The 17,238-nt window shown below is 34.1% G+C and overlaps 1 protein-coding gene across 1 annotated transcript in view; it reads right to left on the bottom strand.

The window, feature by feature from the left end:
- The window catches only part of LOC149806255 (dynein beta chain, ciliary-like), an 89,613-nt gene that overhangs the window by 31,344 nt on the left and 41,031 nt on the right, over positions 1-17,238 (bottom strand). Inside the window, exons 25-37 of the mRNA XM_089951201.1 lie at positions 17,100-17,238; positions 13,144-13,236; positions 12,388-12,582; positions 11,709-11,919; positions 10,831-11,107; positions 8,794-9,076; positions 7,393-7,566; positions 6,452-6,757; positions 5,150-5,317; positions 2,719-2,958; positions 1,807-1,968; positions 720-1,343; positions 145-306 (exon numbers count right to left, since the gene is read on the bottom strand). Coding sequence (XP_089807327.1) covers positions 145-306; positions 720-1,343; positions 1,807-1,968; positions 2,719-2,958; positions 5,150-5,317; positions 6,452-6,757; positions 7,393-7,566; positions 8,794-9,076; positions 10,831-11,107; positions 11,709-11,919; positions 12,388-12,582; positions 13,144-13,236; positions 17,100-17,238 — 3,034 coding nt within the window. The remainder of the gene's footprint in view (positions 1-144; positions 307-719; positions 1,344-1,806; positions 1,969-2,718; positions 2,959-5,149; positions 5,318-6,451; positions 6,758-7,392; positions 7,567-8,793; positions 9,077-10,830; positions 11,108-11,708; positions 11,920-12,387; positions 12,583-13,143; positions 13,237-17,099) is intronic.

The following is a 17,238-nucleotide window of genomic DNA, read 5'->3' as shown; positions in this document are numbered from 1 at the left end:
TCCACTAAGTTGCATGATTAATGGAACTGTTCTAGCCAATGTGGTGTGTGGTAGAGCAAATTGTGTGTCCATGTAAGGAAGGAAGAATAAAAGCAAATAAATCTAGACATAAAGCAGCCTATTGTGTCAATAAGTAATACATACTGTTAACAATTCAACATCCTCCAGGAATCTGGCAGACACAGAGTTGAGAGCCTCCTCTGGCCATTCATGGAACCAGTCGATGCTGGTGCAACTGGTAACAGCTGGGAACTTTCTGCTTCTTACTCGCAATGTTGAACCAACTGGAGAGAAGCAAAGCACAACCTGGAGGAGAAAGAAATGGTTGGAAACAAGAACAAAAAAACATACAAGAAATAAGTTGGGTAAAATGTTATTTGCAAAACTACTGTTGTTACACAGACAAAAGTTTATTTTCCCTACACAGAAAATGATATCTGACCTGCTACAAAAGAATCATCTGTAATGATTGTCAAACAGAAATGTATATCTAATCCACTACATAACAGCCAGCTGTAATTTCTGGTACACAAAAAATACTGATATCTGACCTGTTACATAACAGTCATCTGTAATGTATGGTACACAGAATATATGACCTGCTACATAACAGCGAGCTGTAATGTCTGGTACACAGAAATAGACTATTATTTAAGACTGAAAAATGCCAAATTAATTTTACAGTCCAAAATTCCATGTAATATAACTAAACAACAAACCTTGAGGAGTCTTCTGACTTTGTCAATGAAGAAAGACCAGCAAGCTTCTCTCGTGTCCTCAATTCCAAGTCCTTTGACCTCGTTCCTGACTCCACTGATGATGTTTTCAACCTCGTCATCTGGGAACAGGTCAGGGATTTCTCCTGAAGCCAATAAATCATTGATCAACACAAGGAATTTCTCATCGGAAACTTGGGCATCTGTCATTAGAAACATCATGCCAATATTTTTCAATCCAGTCTTTATATATAGATTGGCCAGGTCTGTTTTCAAATCTCCAATGGCATAGCCTTTCCTGAGTGTAATTTGGAAGACTTCTAAGCCACTAATGGAAGCTGAAAGGCGAGACAAGCTCTGTTTCCCGCTGCCACCAACACCAATAAGAAGAGCATTTCCACGAGGAAATTCCAGGATTCTGTTGATTCTGCAGATATGCATCATTGCATCCTCAAAAAGTACCAGGTTCATTGCTGCATTCAGTTCATTGTAGTTGTCCAGTGCTTCAACAAGAATCTTGTTCAGTGATGCCCAGCTATCTGTTGGGAAATATTTTGGATCGCCAATTCCACGTGCAAAGTGGCAGTAGATCAGAGGGGCCTGATGTAATGCATTCTCATCTAAATCCTAATAAAAATAATAAAAATTAATGTCATATATTCCTAATCTGCTTAATCATATATATATATATATATATATATATATATATATATATATATATATATATATATATATATATATTAAAGTCACTCTGATCCAACTTCAGTTTATCGCACTATCTCTTGGAACCTTTGTGAAGATAGGTTGGCCATCTCCATATTCAAAGTTTAGAGATAAACAAGTTAATTTTTGGAGTTGTTAATTTAATAACTTTTGACATTGTTTGTTACCACAATAAATGATATCATTTGTTCAAACATATCCAGTAGTTATGTTTATCCAAGAAAGAATTTTCCAGCAGCTGATGATGATCTATGCACATAAAAGTCTGGCATAAAATACACTACTGTTTCTACTTCCCATACAAAGACATTCATTTTCCAGAAAATAAATTCTACAATTGAAAAAGTGTGTGAATAGCAATAAAAACCTCAAATGACTTCTTGATGATTTCAGCCGCTACTTTGTCGTATGTCTCCATGTCATCCTTGTCCATCAACTTATCTTTGTAGACCCTCTGAGACTCATGCATCCACAGACGGACTAGATCAACTGGTGTCTTGATACACTCCGATGTTGTAAACAGCATTCCCTGTACAGTACAAAATCAGGAAAATAAGGTCATTTGCGACATGAGCAGTAAATTTATCTGGAGATTGGAAACACTTGTTAAACATAATGCTAAATTTTGTTCTCAATCTGTGAATAGACTCTTCTATAGAATAAAATAAAAATAAAACAAGATACTTTAGACAGTGCCGTTTAAACAATCCAAAGTATTTTGTTAGACTTAGAGCCAAGGTGGCACAGTGATGCATGTTAGAATCCTGCCCAGAAGATCAACCACTACTGTTTACTTGTGGGCAAGACATATAACTACAATTGCTTTTGGAGGATATACCATGTCATGTGTTGATATGCTGTTTGACACCACTCTGTCCATTTAAATCTGCAAGATGCCCAGAGAAGACAAGAAAAGAAAACACCAAATATTTTTTTGGGTACTTGGATAATTTGACTTTTAATTTAAAAAAAGTTATTCAAAATTCCAAATGGCATCCATAGGTGACAAAGTTTAGTGTGTTTCCCCTTGGTCATATATGTTCTGTTGGAAAAGCCCTTCATCAAACACTATGGATAAAAAGAGTATTAAAGAAAAAAACATGTGAGGTACCAAAATTTAATATTAATTTTATTTCTTCAGTGTTTATAGGTTTGTTCAGAAACAAGAAATTTAGCCATCAATATTTAGGTTTGTACATTATAATGGATAGTTATAGAAACATATACAACATAAAAATATAAACAGTTCACTGTTAAAGTTCTACAAAGATTCATGTACCTGGAATATGTTTGACAGATCTCTCAAATTGAAGACGTAGTGGAATTTAATGGCTGTTGGCAAAAATGTGCTTGCGATTTTGGCATGCAGTGCAAGGGCACCATTGACAAGAGTCAAGGCATATTTCTGCACATTTGAGATGAAACTATTCATGCTCAGATGCTGTCCTAGGATGCTGGAATAGATGGTGACTAGGGCCTCTTGGGTGGGGAAGTTGACAGCCAAAACACAAAAATGTCTCTGAAAGCAAAGGAAGCACAGGATAAAATCCCTAGCATGGTGCACATATGACTATTTAAAGCTTCATGCAATTTATATTTCTTGAGTGAGAACGAAAATATGTAATAGGCTATTTCATTAATAACTGACCTATCAACATAGTAGATAACTCTCCCTACTAAAAAATGACTACAGGATGTTAATGCATTTTAATGAAAAAAGTATGCTGAATGACCATTTGAATTTGAAATATTATAACACTTTCCACGTAGGTGTCAGAACATGAAACCCGAATGCTCAAACAGACTTTCAGTGTGTGATGTCTTCAGTTATCTGGGATAGTACTGGTTAGCAATCCATTTTCAAATGACACATTATAACTGTCTTGACTTGGTACAGCAACAATGGTGCTAAAGGGTTGTCTGCATGATAAATAATAGAGAGACAACAATGGTCATTTCACTTTTAATATAGAAAGTGATGCCAAAAACCTTATAGTAAGTTACCACTTGAGTGGAAGTGCATGCTCTACAGGGAGCTTGGGTTCTGGAGGATGTACCCATAGTATTATCAAATCAGTATTATCAAAGGATCTTTTACCTTCCATAACCTAGTTTATTCTTCAAATATGTTACCCTATACATTAGTAAAATATGTAAATGGAGGAGGCAGTAGCATCCCCCAACCCTAGAGTTGGCCCCAACTCATAGAAAATATGATGCAGCTTCATTATGAAGAAAATAGTCAAGCACATGGCATCAATAATGTAGGTCTTGTGATATCAATAATGTAGGTCTTGTGGCATCAATAATGTAGGTCTTGTGGCATCAATAATGTAGGTCTTGTGGCATCAATAATGTAGGTCTTGTGATACAGAAGAAGTATGACCTGCATAATTATGAAGCTGCTGAAATGTAGGAAAGATTTTTGCACTGCCTTTATTGACCCCACTAAGCTGAACGGAGGTATGAGAGGTCTCCAAAGTAGAAGCCAGAACAAATTCCATTGCTTGGATTAAGGAGTTAGGTAGCAGGTTCACAAGAATGCTATGCTTGGGCAATTGCCTCAGTCTCATGAACTGAAATATGTAAGAAACTCATCTGATTTTAGTTCCCCATATGGTGGAGGAACAGCCTGATCTATCCAAGATGAATGTGTCTAGGCAAAATGATTGTTTCTACCCATATGAGATAAGAACAATGAAGACTTTCCTCTGCTGATAGCATTGACATGATTTAGGTACCACTTCAGAACCCTGACAGGGTATTGTTGATGTGGCTTAGATGAAGGATCCCAGTAAAAGTTCATATGATTGGTTCCCCATGATCTGATGCCTGTCCTAGGAAACAAAAGAAGCTGCCATTGTGAAGAACCATGCAAACCGCAGGTGGCTCAGGTTGAGTGATATGATGTACCTCACTTATTTCAACTGCACCTAATGCATCATAATCAGGTAATGTATTTGACAAAGGAACAACATACTGGATTATTTACAGGTATGGGGCTTGTACTGCTGTCTATATATTTTTGCCTTAAGGCAGCTGACTATTTGCTAGTGTAACATATTTCTAGGTTGTACAAATGATGTAAAAAATTAAATCTGTCAACAAAGGAAAATTCAGAAATGTATAATTTGGCAATAAACTTAAATTTTCTTCACTTGAGAAGAACAACTTTAGATATAGGAGAATATAAAAGAAAATACTAATAACATGTACTTACCAAAGTTGAATAGAAGCTGAATGTTGAAAAGACAATTCCTAAGTTTAGTCACTTTCTTGCACTCTTGATATTTGCTTGTCAGTATTTTCAATGAAACATTTGATGACTACTTGGGGATTTCTATCACCATCCATGGTATTGGCACACATTGACTGATACGACGTATATGGCAACAGGTTATTAGCATATGTGTTGGTATTGCAGGCAGGCTCATTAATTAATTTTGTGCGAGTGATTTGTTGTTTGAGTTTTATTTTCTTCTACCAAATCTAAATCAAAATTTGTTGGGGAGTACATAGATAGAACCTTTCAGTTTCCCCACCTCCGTTTATTTCTGGAATAGCCTGATTTATCCACTAATCCTGCCTTTCTGGACTTGCACTGATAAATGCTGGGCATTTGACTAAAGTCTAAAATCTAAAACAATGAAATCATGACATTTACAGAAGGAAATCATATTTCATACTCAACATGGAAGCAGCTGATTTACCTGCAGACGAGAATCAATGGTGAAGCTGCCAGAAGTGGGGTTCATGCAGGCAACATACTGTGTGTTGTGGATGTCCTTGAGGGTCAGTTTGGACCGATCATACCAATGACGATGGTCAATGTGTTGTCGGATCAGAGTGTGTGGCTGTACTGTGAAGTATTTGTCAACCTGAAATAAAGTGGTTGTGAATCCATTAAAGAAAGTAACATATACAGAAATTAAGCTATCTCAGTCAGGCAGATATACAAACCCTATAATACATATTAAATGCATATTTTGTGAGCTTATCATTTAACACATGATGAAAAAAAGCAAGCTTGTCTTTATAAAAGTAACACAAGTATACTTAGCTATAAATGAAAATCTCAAAATTGCAAAATCGGGAATAAATGGAGATATAAAACACATTTTCCTTCAAAAACAAACTGAAAAGTATAAAATGTTTACAAAATTCCTTCAAAACATTTTATTATATGTAAACAATTTAGGCACACAGAAAATGTTTTCCTATCATCTACTGACATTTTTACTAAAAAAGAATCCATTGTTGAATATAAAGTCAAACAGAAATTACTGATGACTAACATATTTTCATGGAATTCCCTTTGATCACAAAAGAGATTTACTTGGGTTCAAACTAACAGATACATATAGATTTAATGACATTTTACATTATGCAAAGCAAGTTCACACACAAATCCAACATTTTTGGATGATGAAAAAGGAACTGTAAAACAAAAATCTGCACACAAGTCAAAGTACTTGAAAGACAACTTGTCACCTGTCTGATTAAAATTTTCAAAATTACTCTTCAATCAAGATTTTTAAATACAATTCCTGCCATGCTCATTAACAATACTGAAATTTTTGTAAGAGGTAGATCGTGTGTAATGGATGGAAAAAACTCTGCAGCTTTTTCCTATTTCAATGAAATCATCAATTTGTGGTTACAGATCTGTAAAAGTGAATATTTCAGTAAATTATGTTTCCCTGATTACATTAATGCAAGGAAATAACTATTAATCATTGCCTCCCTTTTTCTAGAACAACCAGATGTTTACCACTTTAAGCCATGTGGGGAGGTATGGAAGGATTTAAAGGTAATATGGGTAAGTATTTTTGGAGAAACATAATTTACTACAAAAACAAACTCTGACCATCAAATACATTCCCTGTTCACATTGATGTTTAGGAGATTAGATAACAGAGCACACACACACACACACACACACAAGACTGAAAGCATATAAGATCATGAAGTTTCAAGAACTAAAGGAAAACAATTATAAAACTTCTAACAACCTCTGGCATGTTCATGTCATCCACAAAGTAGATAAGCCGCCGAGTTCCTGGTGGACCAAAGTTACGGCCTGCTTTCTTCTCCAGAGGTTTCTCCAGTACATTCTGTAACATCTGGGATGTGGTGTAGAAGTTAAAGGGGACATTGGTTACCATGAAGTCCTCTGACAGGCTCTTTAATTTGTCCTGCATTAATACTGTCTTTCCTGTTCCAGCATTGCCCACCAACATCACAGGACGTTTACTGGCCAGCAGCATATCAATGAACCATTTGATACGCGTGGTTTCAGTTGTGTGTACCAGGGTAGCCTGTGTGACAAGAAGTGAAATAATGATCATGATTTTTCAATCACAACGGGCAGTGAATGATCCGTATGGCATGACTTTTATCCAATGTAAAAGAAATTTTCTTACATGAAAGATATTTACTTGCACTGAGTGAATAACATGTATGTTTGATCACGTGGCTGAAAGCTCAGTATTTTCATGAGTGGCAGACAGGAATAAAAATACACAAATTTTTCACCCATAAAATGAAACATATATGTTATTCACTGGGAAAAAGTAAATGTTCTTTTTATTATATGCACAGATGTATTGGCTGTTAGTATGTATAACAGAATGAAGAAGCAGATTACTTGTGGTATCCTGTGCAATAATATCAGCTGTTTACTGGTTATATACTGATGTGTTATGGACACAAATGTGTGTGTGTGTGTGTGTGTGCATGTATGTGTCAAATACCAACACTATGAATCTGTAAATATATCTTAAAAAGTTTCAAGGTGGATTAGTTCTATTGTAAGACTGAGTTACAATCATTAAATAAAGTCTTTATTATTATTATTATTATTATTATTATGCAGAGGTTAGAAAAAGAGGAATTGTCTTAATGGAATAGTAATTATAATTGACAAAGGCATGTTAGCCTGTTATGCACAGACCTGCAATGGAATATCTGGGTCCATTTGAAACTTATCCACTTTTTTTGTCCAGGGTTCAAACTTGCGGGATTCTGGGTCAATGAAATAGTCAAAGACAGTGCCTTGAGCTGGGAACTTGATGACCTTGAATTCAGTTGTCCACCACTTTGTGAACTCAACTCTGTAATCCACCAGCTGAAAAGTATACACATCATATGGATTTATTAAATAAGGTGTACATATCAAATGGGTTTATCAAATGATTCTACTTTTCATGACATCAAACAAATTACAAGAATTCAAAGACAATGTAACTGAAGTGTGAACTTTTCGTTTATCAAATTTTGGAAGGTCATTCAAAAGTGTAAAAATACAAAAGAGAAACTTTTTCTTGCTCTTGTTTTCTTATAATATATTTTCTAAATGCACATTGAAGTAAATGATAAATTCTATTCATTCGCAAGAATGTTCCAACTGCAAAATTCATACAGGACTGGTAGGAGTCTGATAACATAAATAAAAACAAGAAAAACAGGAATGATAAAAGTAACAACCATTATCCTTTGTGCAGAATGACAAATACACATATAATATTGGTAATTTGGATGTTTCACATGGAATAGAAGCTAGCATATGCTTATGTTTGTTTGCTAATATTAAATAAGATCATGTTCAATCATAACTTGAACTTCATAAGGAGGACTGAAAACCCATGTGGAAAACAAACCAATGTATGGCAAACAGATAAAGGACATAACAAATTGTACATAACATCTGACATAAGCATTAGTTCTGAAGAGCTATTGTTCAAACAAAGAATCAATGATATACAAATTGAGCCATAGGAGTATTTTAGACACATCACATGACACATAAAGCATATAGACATAACAACATAATATTTTAGACACATCACACTTCACATAAAGTGCAGAGACTTAACAATATGATATTTTAGACACATCACATTACACATAAAGCATGGGACATAACAGTGATACATAACATACATATTAAAAAAGTTTTTTTAAAATAACATTATGTTCTTTTAATAGATACATACATACATACATACATACATACATACATACATACATAACTAGAATTTAAGACATTCCAAATGGAGCAAGAAAATTACAGATAGTTAAAAAATGCATATCGTGCAGAGAATTATGGCCATTGAAGAATTATGAGGCAAGTAAGAGAAAACCCATGTAAAAATGACTAAAAATGGACTAGGAGCTAAATTAAGCACAAATACAAACTAAAATACTAAAACAAAATTAGAAACAATGCTACAGGTACTGTTAACAGTTAACAAAATTACACAAAAGACCAATGCTAAATGACTGAAAAGTATGTCCAAAAAAAATCAGACATGATCATACATATACATGTTCTTCATATCATTTGGCATCTCACCTGATCTTGGAAAGTGACCCCACCAAAGGCCCAGACAATGGCAAAAACAAAATAGAGCTCATACAGCTCCTTGGGGCAGTCAGGTGGTGTGTTTTCTGGAGTCAACAGGCACTCCAGCAGGTAACACAGGAACTGCACATGAGCAATGTCAGCAATTGGGGTGATCTTCTTGAATCTCAGGCGCATGGTGTCCAGACACAGTGGGACATATTTGTCAAAGAGAATCAAAAGATTGGCCTTCTCTGACTGAACCTCTCGAGTATCAATCCAGCTCTGCACATAACTGTAAAGAAAGGACCAAATCAATTGATCCAGTGTTGCTTTGAAGAAAACTGAATAAAATTTGTAAGACAACTATATATTCTATATGTTAAACGAATCCTTTATATTTAATAAATCTTTGAATTTGAGGATATGACTGAGAACAGTCTATATTTTTGTGCCAATGTAGTAAGATCTAGCTAAAACTAAATGCAATTTAAATGTTATGCCCATACTATCAACTGCAATTGACTTTTTTATTAAGAGAGAAATTAAACAATATTATATTTTCCCCCTCAACATAATATTTTTTAAAAGTTCTTTTGCCTTTTATAGATATAACGGGTTTTAGGATTATCTCATAGTGAAAAAAAATTGTTTTGCCAGCTATATATTTTAGAATGTTTCTTTACCTATATGACCTGAATAGATATCTTTAGTAATGAATAACTTGTGATTGCTTGAAATGCTTTAATGTATTCTCTTATCAGTGACGAAAACAAGCTTTATCATAACTTTCCATACAAGTGTAGGCTTTCTAGGATGCTACTGTATACATTTTCTAATATCAAGATAAACCAAATACAATTGTCAAAGGTTTACTTGATCTGCATTTTTGTTTTGTAATCTTCTACAACTTCTACAAATTTTCAAGATTTTAATGTGATATTATCAGGTACAGCAGTAAAATCAGACTTTAGGTTTACTCTTGTCAGACTATAGTGGTGTGATACTTTTGGTGACATATAATACAAAACATAATCTCAGAACTGCCAGTATCCTTACCAAGCCAAGTGATCTTTTTGCTTTTGTCTGCCAGATAGGACTAAACAAATGTGTATTTACTTCTGAGGTTCTGTGAGATTCAGCCCTTTGTACTTGGTACCTCCAAATATCCAAACAAAAGCGGTAAGCAATTTTATTCTAGCTAAGGCCATCCCATTAATTCAAACAAATCCCTAACCAACTTTATTCTAGCTAATGCTATCCCGTTAATCCAAACAAAGCCCTAACCAACTTTATTCTAGCTAATGCCATCCCATTAACCCAAAGAAAGCCCTAACCAACTTTATTCTAACTAATGCCATCCCATTAACCCAAACAAAGCCCTAACCAACCTTATACTAGCTAATGCCATCCTATTAATCCAAACAAAGCCCTAATTTTATACTGACTAATGCCATCCTATTAATCCAAACAAAGCCCTAACCAACCTTATCCTAGCTAATGCCATCCTATTAATCCCAACAAAGCCCTAACGAACTTTATTCTAGCTAATGGGTATGATGATCATTATGAACCATTTTTCCGACATAAATGAGACTGCTACTCGTAAACAGTCACCATGTTGTTTGCCTTGATATGTACTGTTAATAATAATGATAATAATAACAATAACTTTATTTAGAGATGGTGACACATGTAGTTGCTAAGAACCCTAATCCTCCTTGTGATCCTTTATGATATGCATATTTACATACAGAGTACAAGTATAAACTTGTACACACAACAAAGAAAAAAAAACATTGATAATAAGCTACATTTACACATGAATGTATTAAATAGAAACTTGGTGATATTATCTGAAATATATAACTGCCACACTACCAGGGCTGAAATATAATGCCATTAATATTTCATGATGAACTGTCTTCAGTGCAAAATTTCTTAAAATTGGCTTAAGAAATTTTCAAACCTAAAAATTTAATAAAACAAATATGACTCCAAATCAAGCCTGATATGTCTATTTTCTGCATAGCTGAAAAAATTTCTTACGGATTCCATCCCAGATCTCCAGGATTGATATAGAGGATTCCAGCTCTAGACACTGTTGCTGGTGTTGCAGTTCTCAGGTGACTGATTTCAAACAGAAGTCTCATAGATGGTGTCAGTGGGATTCTCTCATTACTGGCCAGTGTAAGTACTTTGTTGTCATCCATTACGGTGTTCAGGGATTCAATCCACATGGGATCAATGTCACCATCCAAGACAATCCATTTGGGTCCATCACCTGACATATTGGCTAAGTCTCTCATGATGACAGAGAACAAACCTGCAAATACAATGGCAGACTTTCAAGAAGTTTAGCTCTCATTCAAAGTCCTCATTTCATCTGTTTTAGCATAAAGATTCATCTGTTATGATGAAGGAAGCTTTTCCAGTAATAGTGTGACATTTGACATAAATCATAACTGCAATTTCAATAGAAACTTAACTAATAGCCAATAAACTAGCTTGAGTAGCCAATACAGGTCTTTTATCAACTGTTTCTCTTCACAACATCCTTTTTCACTCACTCCACCACAGAACAAATACATTCCAACCACCCACAATGTTTTTATCAAATCAACAGTAATAATTTCTAATTTTTCCCATTGTTGTTTTACACTTATACTCATCTGAAAGCTACCAAAAAAAGTGAAATGCTTTAGTTATTAGTAAGGTTGTTCCTGTAAAACATACTTGTGAGCCAGGGAACTTCAAAGCACTTTCAATGTGGAGTGGACACTCAGAGATACATTTGGAATTCTGAATGGTTTTCATATAAACTCTTTGAGTAATCAGAATACCAAGGCATTTTAATTTGAATAAACTAACTTCCCTGTGTTTTAATTTACCATAGTGAGGTAGTATTATATTCTAAGATGCATTACCATCCTTCCATTCTCTGGTAGCTGGATTGATGATTCCAAATAGTTCATTGTTTGTCACAGCCTTAGGATCCAGATCCACAGCTGTTGGCTTTTTGCCTTGGTTTTTGTAGGTTCTATTTAGTGTCCTCCATACACAGCTCTTCCCTGTTCCAGCATTGCCCAGTAAGAAAACAGAATGACGGACTTCAAACAACTCCATCAACTGTACAACCTGTGGCAAGAAATCAATCATTAGGATCTCATTTGTCCATTAAAATATTTGGCAAAGCAAGTTTTGACATAGACAAAAAAAAAAGTTATTGACACAAAACTCCTACATTTACTGCAACCTTTATATTTACAATCACTGTAAGAAGCAAGTTATAATAATCCAAATGCTAGGTCAAAAAAGGCCTTAGTTAAAGTCTGTAATGATCTTTGATGGCTTAAACTACATAAACCATATAAAAATTTAAAAACTTTGTGAAGTGCAAACAGGGTTTTGTAAATAAACAAGACTTTGATGGTATTCTGCAGACTAGTTGCTAAAGTAGTCTTTAGAACAAAGGAACAGGTTTGAGCACCTTCAATTTTCAATAGTTTAGTTAAGAAATAAAGCTGGCCAAAGTTTTTACAATTGTGCTGATAAAAGTCTTGCAATTCAACTTACAGTTCAACTTATAGATGTGAAGGGATTTACCTTCAGGATAAAATTTTCTTCTGGCTGCAGTTTCTGATCAAGTGTGGCCTGTCTGACATCCTTTTCAAAGTCAGCATCTCTCTTTCTAGGAACATCCAATGCAGGGAACAAGTCTCCAATCAAACCCATAAAGACAGGAATGTCGTCAGCTACGATCTTCGGCAGATTGAAATCTCTCAAGGCTCTCATCAAAACCTGATAATGTACAATAAATTTATTATTAAATCAAATGTCTGAAATGCCCATACTAGCTTAGAAAGCTATTACATCATACAATTTACAGTCAATTTAGTATAAAATTCGGAATCCCCAAACTAGCTTGGAATTTGAAAGCTATTACATCATACAATTTTCAGTCCATTTAGTATAAAATTAAAAATCTAAATGCCCAAAATTAGCTTGAAAAACTATTACATCATAAAATTTACAGTCAGTTTAGAATCAAATGTCTGAAATGCTAAAATAGCTTGGAAAGCTATTACATTATATAATTTACAGTCAATTTAGAATTAAATTAAATATCTGAAATAACCAAACAAGCTTGGAAAACAATTGCATCATACAATTTACAGTCAATTTAATATTAAATTAAATGCTTGAAATATCCAAACTCCTCGTTAGTTTTGGACATCATTTTAAAGACATTTAAACCATGCCTTATGGCAAAAAGGTGTGTTTCTCCTTCAAATAGTTGATGTATGTTTGGCAAACGGATACATTGATCTAGGGTTGTACTTTAAGTTCTTTGTGCTGTACCTGATCCTCAGGCCTGGTGGGATCTCCTCTCTTCAGGGAACCTGCCACAACCAATACAGACTTGATGGCACGCAGACCCCAATCATAGTGATCCTGAAAACAAAAACTTAAATGATTATAGCATTTCAATGGAAAAAAAGCAGATCCAATAATACTGATAATAAATATCAAATGGTACCGAAATAGGGACAGTTTCATATCTTTGTTTTGAAAGTACCAGTAACTTAAAGAAACTGCAGGTTGTTGTTGCCTATTGTACAAGTCACACAGGTCAAGTAAGTGCATTCACTGATATAAGTTTAAAACATAATTTTATTTTTAAAATTTAATTGTAATATATTTATAACAAAGTTTATTCAATCATGATTTTTGAGTGATCTACACATTAATTGTCATAACAAAAATTCCAGACTAAAATTATCGATCGCTATAGACTTTTACAATAGCAGTTCAGCATTACACAGGGTCAAGAAAGTCGATATTGGATTGAACTTATTATTAGTGCAGGGGGAATAAAGTATACAATCACATGAACAACAAGTCATGGGCATCTTCAATCATCTCCTGTATGGATGTTCAGCAGTGAATGGGATAGAGGAGTAACACACAATAAGTTTTATTCTTAGCATGTACATGTGAAATGACATTTCTTCAAAATGAAAATTTAGCATGATGTAAAATTTAACTAAAATAAATCTGAATTGACAGCCATCTTTCTAGTCTTTTACATGTATGAAAGCACATACCTGTATGGGAAAAATAGGTATTATGTACGAATTGAAATAAAAGCTATCGCATACCATAATGATAACATTGTCGCATCTATGTTTATGTTTGTAGTACAATTTTTTCCTTACTGCAGGCCCGTTAGGTCATAGCACGTGATGGTTTAAATGAGATCACTCCATTTCCCTAACCATGCCTAAAAATGTTGAAGTATCATTGAATTTGCCATGAATCATTTTTCGAGGAATTTAAACATTATTCTTCAATTGAAATTTGATATAACAAGGCACAAAATTAAATGAATAAATGCCATTTAAAGGTAAGTGTAATCAAATTCTCCGAAACGACACCTGTAGCTGCAAAATGTTACTTAGACAACGTACATGAGCTATGTGACTTGTACTATAACTTTTCCCTCAAATGGTAATTTCTAATGCTCTTTTGACCAGTTTTCAAATAAGGTCAGTACTTTTGGCATATAATACATTAAGATACATAAAATCTGTATTTTATAACTATTAGATTCTAATTTATTGTACATTTCTAAACAAAATATTAACTTGGCAAAGGCTACACATGTAGCAGATTTTAAACCTACAAACTTGTCATCCAATACAACACAAAGAAACAAACAAATAAAACACCAAGGCTGTAAATACTGTCCCACTCTACTTCTTTTGTCTTTTTCTAAGTTTGGTAGAAAAATCTACATATAAGGATTTACCTTCAATTAAAACAACTGCCCAGAAAAGATGCTCCATTTTCAGTCTTAAGTACTTCTGCACAGCACACAACCTATTTACAGACTTTCATTATTTGTCAGTCCTAATACTTGAGATAATCGTTAAGAACAGCAACTTACTCAAATATTTCTGTAGAGTGACACTTTTTCTTCTGAATGTGCATTGCACTGTGTGTACAGAAGTGACATTTATTTTGTAAATCATACAGTTTATATGAACATAAAGTTACACACTTACAATCATGATCATGCAAACAAACACACCATTATTTCACATGACTTCCAAAACCTTTAGGTGGGTCATCAGTCTGGATGTCAATGCCTAAGACAGTTGGAGGTTATATACAAATGGCAGTGTATTTTTAAAAATAGATGCCTTCAAGAACTTATAACACAAGAAATTAATTTAATAACTGAAGTATTGTTGATGCATTTGCAACCAGGATGAAGAACATATTAATTTGGGCCAGAGAACAATTAATTAGATTTATGGGGACAGGTACTTGTTAAACCACTATAATGAAATGATTTCTAATGTCTGTGATGCAAGAGGAAGTGATTCTTAATTAAGCCTACGTTTACTTAACCGTTAGATGACCTGAAAAGGGAAAGTTAACTTTGATTTTATATGGAAATATCAGAAGCTGAAATTTTCCAGAATCAGGTTTGGAAATCTAGAAGTTAGGCTGATCGCAATTTTGGCACCTAGTTATAAAAGGCAGTAAATATATTTAATCCTGATTGGTTACGCTAAATAAGGGGCATGGTTCCCACACAAAATTTTTTGGGGTTAAGCTGCCCTCATCAGAAAAAAATCTAGTCAGTCTCCATTATTCCTGCAAGAGTGAAAACATAAGAGACTCCAAGATTGAATTTGGAAGAAATTCTCTCGTAAACATTTGTCAAAGGGGCTGGATGTCTGGAAAGTCAGCTGACACAATTCTGGCAGTAGAAGCGAACAAAGCTTGAAAGCACAAGAGGAAATAGCTCCATAGACGTATTCACTGAAGTATCCACTGACGTATTCCCGTACCTAAATATCCAAGTATCTATGTACTTACATAACATATCCACCTACCCACACAAAGTTTGAGGGACGAAAAGAGGCAAGACAGTAGGGAGGTTGGAAAAGGGAAAAAGCGAAAGGATCTAGAGGAACCACCACAGTGAAGTTGGAGTGGACTGGAATAAGCAGGTTATGAAGTTGTACAAGGCAATGACTTCAATCGTTCACTCGATTATATGGTGAACTAATTCTGTCATTTAAAACAGATCAGTTATTTATATAAACATATTTTTGTTTGAAATTCGGTGAAAGATTTATTTAAAAAAGTGTATCTTCCTAATGTAATGTATTATCACAGTTGTTTACGTGATTGATTAAAAAAAATTAAAGAATTCCATGTACGGAGCTAATGGCATTCTGTTCCATATATCTGCTCAGATCTCTATTTATTCCATTTATAAGTTTCACACCTTATTTTAATATTTACTCGATCCAGGCAACAATACCAAGGGCGATCACCCTCTAGATAACGATAGCCAAATAAAGTGGAAACCTTGTAAGAAGGTACAACCTCACAATACCACCACCAGTAGCACTGCTACAATTCTGAAATGTCTAAAATGTAATTCAATACTTTACCAAAAGCTTTGAATATAATATATAACTGTTTCTATTTTAATTGCTAAACTGTTAATTTTTATAAGAAATAAATTAAACGAATAACAATGATAAAACAATACTTTTCTTCACATAGAAAATCTAATACTTTATGGAATTAATTGACAAAATAAAAAATAAAAAAACAATAATGCTAAAAATGTGATAATTTTTATTTTAGAGATAAGCTGATATTATTATAATTGTTTTAGGAAATTAATCCTTTGCTACATGTTTACTCTAATGTTGGTTAGTTTTTAAAGGATGGTATAATGTAAGGACTATGAGACAAGTGGCATTATGGGTAATTTCAAGCTGTGGAAATGACCCCATTTCCCTCCTTAGCAATGATTATGGAGGAATCACACTTTCTGCACTACTATTAGATTAGCTAGTGATGACATGGCACTTACTGACTTAAACAACACCTGTCATGGTGGATATTAACAATGATATATGGAGGCATTTATCCGACAGCATGCAATACATCCAGGCAGACATGGAATCTTCATTCTTCAAACATACATTTCTAAAACTTTCCTGAGCTAGGAAATGCATATGGCAGAAGTCAACATAATGCAATTTTTGCAGCAAGTTTAAACAAACATGTACACCTGGTTCTGAGATGGAAATGAAATGTGTTCACTGGTGAATAGATTGTGAACATTTTTCAGAAAACAGATTTTAATTTAATTTACTGGAAGATAAATATAGGATTGTTACAATCTGAGTCACAGTTACAAACAATTTAATGTCTTCCTCTACATTAATACACTGGGAAAACATGATTTGTTGCAGAGGTATTAAGTTATAAACCTTATTTACCTGTTTTGAGAGAAGTTCTCTACATAAGCTGTAGAGGGTCAGGAATTTTCTGGCCAACAATCTAGCTTCAATGAAGCCCTCAGCCACCAACATGATTTCACAAATCAGTTCAAAATCTGGTACAACCATAGCACATGGC

Source organism: Sinohyriopsis cumingii, chromosome 2, assembly GCF_028554795.1.
Source record: "Sinohyriopsis cumingii isolate HCF-2022 chromosome 2, ASM2855479v2, whole genome shotgun sequence".
NCBI lineage: Eukaryota > Metazoa > Mollusca > Bivalvia > Unionida > Unionidae > Sinohyriopsis > Sinohyriopsis cumingii.
This window is presented reverse-complemented; position numbering and strand designations above follow the sequence as displayed.